This window comes from Helicoverpa zea, chromosome 24 (assembly GCF_022581195.2).
Source record: "Helicoverpa zea isolate HzStark_Cry1AcR chromosome 24, ilHelZeax1.1, whole genome shotgun sequence".
In the NCBI taxonomy this organism is placed as follows: Eukaryota; Metazoa; Arthropoda; class Insecta; order Lepidoptera; family Noctuidae; genus Helicoverpa; species Helicoverpa zea.
Window position 1 is genome coordinate 8,288,810 of NC_061475.1, and position 11,684 is coordinate 8,300,493.

The window sequence follows — 11,684 nt, forward strand, 5'->3', positions numbered from 1 at the left end:
TTCCTTTTTATTTGCATTTACAGGCTATTCATACTTTTTGAAATATTTTTGTTTGCACTTTACATTAAAACGTTGCGCTATAAAATAAACCAGATTAAACCTATTCAAAACCTTCTACTTTGTACTTGTATTCTAAAATAATATAAGCTTAACGCTCTCCCATAATCCGATTAAAGTTTTTCGCCACGAAATAAGGTCTTTTAAAAAAGTAGTTACGAAAAAACATCGATATATTTATCGACACTTTCCCACCCCTATTCTTTGAAATCACGTAATTATCTTTGTCTTTGGAAATTTGTAATAAGGGATCAAGTCATTATTTCAATCTGTTCTATCAAGTCGATCTGATAAGATGTTGAAAAATATTCTCCAGAAATTGGAGAACCCGAAGCGGCCATTACTAGGCCCTAATGTGAAGGCATTAAAATTTTGGGGATTGTTACTCCCAAAAAATGTCCTGATGAAATATTTTTACTTGCTAATGCATGTTTTAGTTACAATCTTTACTGCTACGGAGTACATTGATGTATGGTTTGTAAAATCAGATATGAATCTGCTTCTAAACAATTTGAAGATTACAATGCTGGCTACGGTAAGCGTGACCAAAGTGACTACATTTCTGTGCTGGCAAAAATATTGGATCAGCATCATTGAATACGCTACAAGAGCGGACTTAAATCAAAGATTGACAACAGACAAGCAAAAACTGGAACTTCTAGCTACATTTACAAAATACTGCAGAAAGATCACATATTTATATTGGTCATTAATGTATACGACGGTCATCATAGTAATGGTACAGCCGATTTTCAAGTATGTTTCCTCTGAGAATTACAGAACAAGCGTTAAAAATGGGACGGACACGTACTTACAAGTCGTCAGTTCATGGGTACCTTTTGACAAGAATACTATGGTAGGGTACCTCCTAGCTTCGGTATTCCAGAGCTATGCTGCAATCTATGGAGGAGGTTGGATCACCTCTTTTGATACAAACTCCATGGTAATCATGGTGTTTTTTAGAGTGGAGTTAGAATTGCTAAGGCTTGACGCTAAGGATATTTTTGGAACGGAATCGTCGAAGGTACATCATGAAGTCGCTTTGAAAAGGTTGAAGAATTGTCATAGAAGACATGTTGAGTTGGTCAAGTAAGTAAATGGCTTCTGATTGAAAATAATAATGGAACCGTAGTTAATATCATAAATGTGAAAGTAACTTTGTATGTACCGATTTCACGCCACATCTACTGAGCCGATTTCACTGATACACAAGATACTCAAGTCTAAGAAAGGGAAAAGACTACTTTTTACGCTATTACTAAGAAAATCGTTCTCCCGAGACGTGAGTGAAACCGCAGGGAATAGCTAGTACTAAATAAATAATTACTCGTTTTGGATTAGAGTTTATTCGACTCAAAATAGACCATGATAATAAACGATATTTTGTTTTTTAAATTTAAATGGCATTCAGAAACATTATAAAAGAAGTTTACAGGTTTTTTAAGCCTTAAATAATAGGTTGCCATATTTGTTTCACATTTTTCAATGGCTACAACAAAAAGGCTATATATCACTATTTCAACATTTCATTTTTAACAAGTTTAATGACTATTGCAAACATTTACATGGTTGTTGAGCTGTCAAAATAAAATGTTTTACTGAAACGAACTGCTTTTTGAATTCTCGTAGTTTATTATAGTTTGTTTGTTGATATATTTGTGGTTTTATCATGATTGTATTTATTGATGTGGCTCGTAGCTAGGTAGCAGCCACACAGGTCAATTGATCAGAAGGTTACGCAACGCTTGGTGCCGTCGGTACATGGATGGGTCACCATCTATATATCATATATCATAAAGAGATCCTGCGAATTGTGGTAAATATGAACACATAGGCTTTTTATACTGATTAGGGTTGCTCCTCCGAAAATCGAGTGAACCTTGAGTAACATAATTATATCTATAGTAGAAGATGCTTACGAGGGAACGAGGCTATCCAACTTTCCTATTTAAAATGTAATTTCAATACGGTGGCTTGAATTAGTTAATTGTAGTAATCAATATTCTCATCGGATTTTATTTCTTAACATAAAATATGTTTAAGTATATGCATCTTAATAAATTGGCATATATATTAATATCCCCCATAAGAAAACTTCCAAACAAACAAACGAACATAACAAAATTATAAAATTACGTAACTCTTACCAGGAAACCATAAGCTAAAGGAGATAAAACAGTTACTTCATGTTGTTAAACGCGAGTTCAAAATCTAAATTAACCTTCCAAGTCAATCTAACTTACACAGTTAAATGTGAACGATAAATTCTTGTAAGTTTGTTTACTGGTTTATGTGTTAACGTGAAATTTTAGTCTGAGATTATTGAACTAACTGGAGACGCCATTGCAGTGCCTTCCCCTCTGCCAAAGGAAAGCGATTCCTAGTCATATTTTGTATGTATTCCTGTGTGCGTGAACTTTGTCACATACTTATTTAATTTAATACATTTCAAATAGACCTATTTACGTTCTTTCAAAATGTCAAGCTAGTTCCAAGCACGGTTCCAAGGATTGGGTTTTATAGGGGAAAACTAACAAGAAACTCCATAGACACACTTTTCGAAATAGTTGTTTACAATAGTTTCCCACACTTAAAATTAGTTACCAGCAATTCGTTATTCCTGAGAAAGTTATTCCTTTCAAGTGAAGCTAAATATGATGTATTAATAAATTATATGAAACAATTTTAATCCATACCCTTGTGTTTAGAAGTTTCGTTGTGTGCTTTCGTAATTTGTTGCGTTGCCTTACCTCGCGCGTACCTAAATGGGTAGGGCTTTTCCGCATAAAAATCTAAGCTAGTGTCGTCTCCGGTTGATTAAATAGTCCAAGATTTAAATTAGCCTCTGAATACGTGAGTTGTAAAGTCCGAAGGGTTAGGTATGGGAGTGATTTGTAATTGATAAACTAATTTAATTGATGTTTGGGTGTACTATTTAAATTAATAATTAATTTAGTTTCAACTAAATATTTAGTTTTATAGCAAAACAAGCAAGAATGAAAATACAAGCTTTCGCCAGCGGTTTCATCTACGTGTCGCGGGAACTATTTCGCTCCTGGATAAAAAGTAGCCTATAGTTTTCGTGTATAAATGGGCAATCTAACACTGAAATAATTTGTCATATAGGGCTGGTGGTTTTTCAGATAAGCACGTTCAAACAAACAGGCGCTTCTATGAACTTATTTCGATCTTCAGCTGTACAATATTTGCGTTAATAGTGTTTTATAAGGAAAATTGCCTCGTTGGTCTAGCTGTTGCAAGTGCGGCTGCTGAGCACGAGGTATCGGGTTCGATTCCCGAGTCGGGCCGAAATCGCTTTGTGAGTTTTAGAAGACTTTCACAAAGCAGCCCGGAGCCTGGAAGCTGGTGATTGATACACCCGTGCATCGGAGAGCACGTAAATGTCAGTCCTGCGCCTGATCTCTCTCCGGTCGTGTCGGATTACCGTCCTATCGGGCTATGAGAGTTAAGAAATAGTGAGTGCACCTGTGTCTGCACAAATGCTCGTACACTATAATATGTCCTGCGTAGTTGGCTAATCTCCTTACATGAGAACAGCCGCCGTAGCCGATAATCGGCTAGGAGGACATCATCATCATCATCATCATAAGGAAAATTACTTTAGTAATTATGGATACCACCGATCTTCTTTATGTTAATAATTATTTATTTAGACCTAGTTTTTTTCTTTCAGGTTTGCCCGTCTATTCGACTCTTGTCTATCGCCAATAATGTTGCTATACATGTTCGTTTGTTCTGTGATGTTGTGCGTTACTGCTTATCAAATAACTGTAAGTATTTAAATGATGTTTATTAAATCTGATATTTTCTACAGGTATCTATTCATTCTAGCTTCTGTGGGCGGTTTCGCCCCTTCTTGAGGGAACTACTTCCTGTATCCGAATAAGACGTAATCAGTATGTTATTTCAATGTACCAGCTAATTAAGCCAGCTATATTATTGTCAAGTTTCATCTAAATCTGTTAAACCGTTTACGCGTGAAGAAGTAACAAACTTACATACATACACAGAAACTTTCGCCTGTTAGTGCGATGTGATGGCTATTAGCATATTTTTTATGCATTACTTTTGTGATATTGATTGCATTTTGCAGATTGAAACTAGTCCAATGCAAAGATTCTTGACAACGGAATATTTAGTGTTTGGAGTCGCTCAGCTTTTCATATATTGCTGGCACAGCAATGATGTGTTATTTGCTGTAAGTATAACTTTATTTGTTTTTTCAAAAAGCGAAGAATATGCTTTCACCGCCAGCGTTTATAGAAAACTCAGCCGCCTTGTCCAAGTTTCCACTATTCTGTCTTAAGGAGTCATTAGAACTGCTATGCATGATTTTCTCGAAATTGTAAGTAAGTATACCCTAGAACTAGAATAATAAAATAACTTCTTCCTTCAAGTAAAGTTTTAGTTAACCAATGGAATAAGGACTAATCGAATATGCAGAATCCAAACATTTGATTCAAGTTAATATTTCTAACTTTTTAGAAAAAAGAATCGACAAAATTAAAAAAAATATATATATATTTTAATGTAAACATTTGAAAGGTTATTTAATAAATGAGCAGGAAGAGGCCCATTAAATAGTATTTTTGAAAACTATTCAGGAAAGTTCAAATATGTTAATTTTACCTTTTAGCTTTTCAGTCTTTGATGTTTAAATTTATTCAACCATTGGATTGAAACTTCAGCCGATTGCGGAAAAACTAAATTAAAAAATGAAAATTTTATGAATTTTATTCAGCTCACGTAGATTTGGTGTGATGGAATTTAGATTAAAATTCAAAATTGAAAGTGAGATAATAGAGTACATTTTTGTTTATAAAGTTTGACTTTATTATAAAGTTTAACTGGAGCATTAGCAGAATACAAATCAAAATTAGGTCTCACCAAGGTCTCGGAATTCGTAGTCTATATCCATTCTCAATTGATGGGCTACCTAACGGTGGAACATATTTTTAAATCGGAACTGAAGTTACTTAAATTATCACATTCAAGCAAACAAGCGCACAAACAACCAAATAAAAGATAATAATCACACTGCTCAACCTGAAAACAATTAGTTAACTCACAGTATTTATTTGTATTACATAATGTTACAAGTGAAGTCGTGGTGGCCTAGTGGGCAAAGAACCAACCTCTCGAGTATGAGGGCGCGGTTTCGATTCCAGGTCAGGCAAGTACCAATGCAACTTTTCTAAGTTTGTATGTACTTTCTAAGTATTTCTTAGACACCAATGACTGTGTTTCGGATGGCACGTTAAACTGTAGGTCCCGGCTGTCATTGAACATCCTTGGCAGTCGTTACGGGTAGTCAGAAGCCAGTAAGTCTGACACCAGTCTAACCAAGGGGTATCGGGTTGCCCGGGTAACTGGGTTGAGGAGGTCAGATAGGCAGTCGCTTCTTGTAAAGCACTGGTACTCAGCTGAATCCGGTTAGACTGGAAGCCGACCCCAACATAGTTGGGAAAAGGCTCGGAGGATGATAATGACATAATGTTACAAAAGGTTCAAAGATAGGTGTCCTGTAGAACATAGAAAAAGATGGAATCAAGTACCTACCTATTTTTGAAAATGTTCTTGGCTCGTTTTTGGAAAAATGAGGCCGAGTTAGTAATTTAGATGACAATGTATAAATAAGAAGGACATGTTACAATAATTGATGATCTTTTATTGAAGCTTTCTAGTAGTTGGCGTTGTAAAAAAGACGAATTAGTTTATTAGAGGCTATGTCATTTCCCCGTTGCTTAGTTATAAAATTAGAAGTTTAATCATGTGTCCAATAAATAATTTTGTGGCTACACTTATTATTTCCCAATGTTTTATACCTAATGTAGTAATTTTTATATTACAGAGCGCAGACCTAATGCGGGGTCCATACGAGAGCATATGGTGGACTAGAAGCGTGAGGTACCGTAAGGACCTGTACCTACTAGCTGCACAGTTCAACAAGACCGTCGTGTTCTCCGCCGGACCCTTTACTAAGCTCACTGTGGCTACTTTTATAAGCGTAAGTTTTAAGTTCTTGGTACCTTTAGGGGCAACAATATCTAATGCATCATCTGTGAAAATTTCAACTATCTGACTGTCACTGTTCATGAGATACAACCCGGTCAAACAGACCTAAGTGATATGGTCCCGTTGTTCCTTTGGGTAAGGAATCCTATAATGACTATCTGTTTATCCACGACTAACCTTTTTCCCGCGGTTTCATCCGCGTCCCGTGTGAACTACAACATACACTACAACTACTTCATATACCTACAACGTAACAACGTCACGTCAAAAATCATCAAATGACCCCTCCCGCTGTGGGTTAGCAGCGGTGAGCGAGTGTCAGACTCTTACTGACTAAAAACCGTCGTGTTCCGTCATAGGCCTTTTATGTACCAGGGCCGCGGTAACTCTTTCGAACAATCCCGCAGCCCCAATATCAATAGCCTAGATTTCAAATAAAACATGACGAAAAATATGCAAAACCTAGATTTCTTTATAAAACCTTTATTTCTTAAACCTAAGTGACCTTTACTACCTTGTATGTAACATATCCTCAATTATTATATTTTAGATATTCCTATTTTCACGTTTTATTTTGCCTTATCCTTTTTTTTCAGATCCTGAAAGGTGCCTACAGTTATTACACGCTTCTCAGTCAGTCTCAGATGAAATAAGGATTCTAATTATAGCATTATTTTTTTGGAATTTATTTCTCCTAGATATTACAGGATATCTTTTATTTTGTGAAATTCATTGGTATATCTCAACTAGCTTTCACCCGTTGTTTCACCCGCTTTCTGAGAGAATTACTTTGCACAGCTGAATAAAAAATAGCCTCTACTATAGTATTTTGATGTGTAACCCATATTAAGTGTATATGTGTGTGTAAGTGTGTGTATATGTGTAAGTTATTGCCAAGTTTCATCAAAATCCGTGCAACCGTTTGCGCGTGAAGAAGTAACAGATGTACACATGCACAAAACATTCGCCTTTACGAAATTAATGTGAATATTTTTACGTAACAACAGCGACTAGGACTTTGTGTATTACAATTGCACATATATATACATATAAGATCAGAATTATAATATATAGGTACTATGAATAGGTCAGACACGGCTGGAATGCTCGTGAAAACTAGTTATACCTATAGATATGAAGTCAACTATCTTGTTGCTTTGTAACGTGAAACCCTTGTTAAGAATATACCACTAGGTCTAACAATATCTGAACTACAACACCCTTTGTGACTGTAAGTTTCCTAGGGAAATAATATCGGATGTGTCGTATCTAATCACATTAAATTAAATACTTCACATAATATGATTAGCACAGAGCAAAAAGTAAATACGCAAAAATAAAAAATAAAATGTTCTTTTCAAACAAAGTAAATATAATAAAAATGTGCAAGAATTAGAACACCATAAGAGTCTGTCATTAAAAACAACAGAAATCCCTTGAAAACTGACAGCTGTCAACTAGTCAAAACATTCGATATAACCTAACTTTATCTCTGCTTTACACATGATGTTGTAAATTATTAAAACGAAAAATTACTCCAAACCAGTGAATGGATTAGGTAAATTCTTTTACAATTCGCCATAGAATATCATAAAGTATATGTGATAGGAGTATATGTTCTAATATTAATTTATTTATTTACTACAGATGTTGATGCTAATGTTTTATAAATAGAAACGTTTTTTAAATATCCTGTAATGGCTTGTAGTATCTTAAATGTATATGCTTAAATTGCTTTAAAATGTTACTCTTTTCCATCTCTCTTCAGCACTTGTATTGGTTTAGTAACAATATTTAATATCGGAAATAAAAGCATGTTTTATAAATTTATTACCTGTGGAAACGCTTCGACATTTTAAAAATAAATTTTCTTTGTACTCGTACATTCTTACTTTTTTAATTTCCATAGCTACCTTTTAAGTACCTATATACCTTTTATCTTTCACAATAACCTAATACATAAACTATCACTATAAATTAATTAAAATAAGATATAATCAATAAAAATATCCTAAAGTATGTTCTGTGTATGAGAAGAGGCCTATGTCCAGCTTTGGGACGGTGAAAAGGGCTAATGATGATCACCCGTCGAGCCTTTTTCACAACTATGTCGGGTTCGGCTTCCAGTCTAACCGGATTCAGCTGAGTACCAGTGCTTTACAAGAAGCGACTGCCTATCTGACCTCCTCAACCCAGTTATCCGGGCAACCCGATACCCCTTGGTTAGACTGGTGTCAGACTTACTGGCTTCTGACTACGCGTAACGACTGCCAAGGATGTTCAATGACAGCCGGGACCTACAGTTTAACGTGCCATCCGAAACACAGTCAGTGGTGTCTAAGATATACTTAGAAAGTACATACAAAAGAAAAGTTGCATTGGTACTTGCCTGACCTGGGATCGAACCCGCGCCCTCTTACTTGAGAGGTTGGTCCTTTACCCACTAGGCCACCACGACTTTATTGTATTAGTAAGAATATTTAATATAGGAAATAAAAGCGTGTTTTATTTATTACCTGTGGAAACGCTTCGACATTTTAAAAATATAGTTTCCATACCTACCTTTTAAGTACCTATATACCTTTTATCTTTCACAATAACCTAATACAGAAATTATCACTATAAATTAATTAAAATAAGACAGAATCAATAAAAAAACCCTATAGTATGTTCTTTGTATGACTAAGTCGTGGTGGCCTAGTGGGTAAAGAACCAACCTCTCGAGTAAGAGGGTGCGGGTTCGATTCAAGATCAGGTAAGTACCAATGCAACTTTTCTAAGTTTGTATGTACGTTCTAAGTATATAATAGACACCAATAGCTGATAAAAAGGTGAAGGAAAGCATCTTGAGGAAACCTGGACTATATAGTCTGAAATCACCAACCCGCATTGAGCAAGCGTGGTGATTAATGCTCAATCCTTCTCCGTGTGAGAGGAGCCCGCAGTCCAGCAGTGGGACGATAAAAGGCTGTAACAGTATGTTCTTTGTATGAGAAGAGGCCTACGTCCAGTAGTGGGACGGTGAAAAGGGCTTAATGATGATAATAAGAAAAAAAGTATCTGATCGAGTCTTACCTCAAATAAAAATTTTGAAAAGGGCCAATAAAACTCGTACTAAAACAAATCAGAAACATATTATTATTCTTTTATCAAAAGGAAAAACAATATTGTATTCCGGAAAACCCATCCATAATAAAATATCTGTAAAAGTCATTTTGTGCGTATGAAAAAACACCATAAAAGTTTATGTGAACATAAAAAATTCTAATGGAAATATGTGGGCGTGTCCATGTTAGGATTTCGTGTATAAATAATGTTACAATGAAAGTTTTTTTTGCTTTAGAAAAGGAAATTAAAAGCTTACTAAGTAAATATTTTAGTACCTACTGCTTTTTTTCTTTTGCGTCAAGCACCTAAACAAAAATAATTCTGTACTTTGTTCTCGAGATCTCTTCAATTTATGCCAATGTTCATCGAAATTAAAATAACATCGAAATCCGGGACTGTAAGGTGTAATTCCTGGGCACGGGACAAGACTCCCGGATTTCCTCGGCCATCTGGCAACTCTAAGCTACAATATTGCCGAGTGTCATCAAAATCTGTTCCGGTAGTTTTTGCGTGAAAGAGGAACAAACATCCATACATCCATGCAGATTCTTGAGTTTATAATATTGGGGCTGCGGGATTGTTCAAAAGAGTTACCGCGGCCCTGGTACATAAAAGGCCTACGAAGGAACACGACGGTTTTTAGTCAGTTAGAGTCTGACACTCCTTCATCGCTGCTAACCCACAGCGGGAGGGGTCATTTGATGACTTTTTTGAAAAAGTAGGGTATCAGTCAAACATTCAAAATAACAAAACTGTTTTCTATTAAAATAATTTAATGCTAACAATTACCGAAAACCTCTTTTTAATATTGTAATAATTATATTAAATTTTATTGTAATAAGAAGCGTATTTAGGTTAAAGCAGATATTATATCCATTTTATACCAGTTTGTTCCTGACGTGAATTCGCAAAATATATTAATCCCTCCTGTACCAATATGAATTTTTATGGGCAACAAACAGTCATTATCATAAAAAATGAAGAATTGGATGTATCATTAGTATATTTTTATATTCGTCCAACGTGTTGAGCGTAAATACGCAATTATGAGCCTTAATTGTTTAGCTGGGATGTTGATTAAAGTCATTTTTTGCGTGGCACGTACCGATAAAAATAGTCTATAGTACGTCATAATGTTTATGATTTATTTTTAGAATTACCTGTCTATGTTCTCTGAAATTGCTTCGCTTATTAAGTTCTTACCAAATAACTGTCATCATCATCATATCCTAATTCGCAAGCGTGGCTGCTGGGCTCGAGGTCTCGGGTTCGATTCCCGTGTCGGGCCGAAATCGCTTTGTGGGTTTTCTTAAGCTTTCACAAAGCAGCCCGCAGTCTGGAAGTAGGTGATTGATTCACCCGTGCATCGGAGAGCACGTAAATGTCGGTCCTGCGCCTGATCTCTTTCTGGTCGTGTCGGATTGCCGTCCCATCGGGTTATGAGAGTGAAGGAATAGGGAGTGCACCTGTGTCTGCGCAAATGCTCGTGCACTATAATATGTCCTGCGCAGCTGGCTGATCTCCTTAAATGAGAACAGCCGCCGTGGCCGAAATCGGCCGTGGACGCCATTATCAGCTAATTACAGTCGTATATGATAGTACGTGGCCTGACCTACAAGAAGGCGCCTGACCTCTTTCCTAATAGCATCTCCGCTACCTTTCCTTCCTCCGTGGTTTTGGTTCATAAATCAGTGTGAAGATGAATGGTAGTACACACATTGATGAAGACACAGATGAATGGTAGTATTTAGCCGGTATCAGACCGACTGAAAACTTTGATTTGAATCTAGATTTTCTTGTGTGAAAGTGTTGAAGTGTACTGATACGTCTAATATTTTACAAAAAACGATACTCCAAGATTATTTTCGAGACATCTCCAGACATCAATCATAAAAAAGATACCTGTTAAAGTACAGAAATTTTCGAACAAAATAACAAATCAATCAAAAAGTTCGCCCACTCTTTTTTTTTTCAGGTCCCGAAATGTTTTCACACTCGAAAAAATGACGATACGAAAAAACAATATCGGGCAACTTTACGAGCGAAAAAAGCGAAATTTCGTATTTACATAATTCGTACGGTCGGAATCGAACCCGGTACCGAAAGGTTAATATATTCGTGATAAAGTAGTAATATTTCAGTTTGGTGAAACATAAAAATATTTATGACTGGTTGTTTTTATTTTTGGTTGTTTTCAATCAATCAAGATTGTTTTATTGGTTTGTTGAACTGAATGTCTGAAGTTTTTTTGATGCTATTTGTTTCTCGCGGATTCACCTACATCCCGAGGAAACTAATTCCCATATCCGCATAAAATATAGCCTACATGTTACATAGGGATAGTGTAGCTTTTTAATAGTGAAAGAAATTTCTAAATCGGTTCAGTGATTTCGGAGCTTTTGTGGTACAAACAAACAAATAAAAAAAATCTCTCTTTATTGTATTAGTAACGATATTAGTTTTTAAAACTTACTTTTACAAAT

At 35.6% G+C, this 11,684-nt stretch overlaps 1 protein-coding gene across 1 annotated transcript; it reads left to right on the forward strand.

Annotated features, from left to right (window-relative positions):
* The first annotated feature begins 352 nt into the window (after nucleotides 1–352).
* Nucleotides 353–6,746, forward strand: LOC124642341 (odorant receptor 49a-like). Its single transcript, XM_047180727.1, has 5 exons — nucleotides 353–1,146; nucleotides 3,752–3,848; nucleotides 4,172–4,276; nucleotides 5,930–6,085; nucleotides 6,690–6,746. Exons 1-5 carry the CDS (start codon nucleotides 353–355, stop codon nucleotides 6,744–6,746), a joined length of 1,209 nt encoding a protein of 402 aa, XP_047036683.1.
* The last annotated feature ends 4,938 nt before the right edge of the window (nucleotides 6,747–11,684 follow it).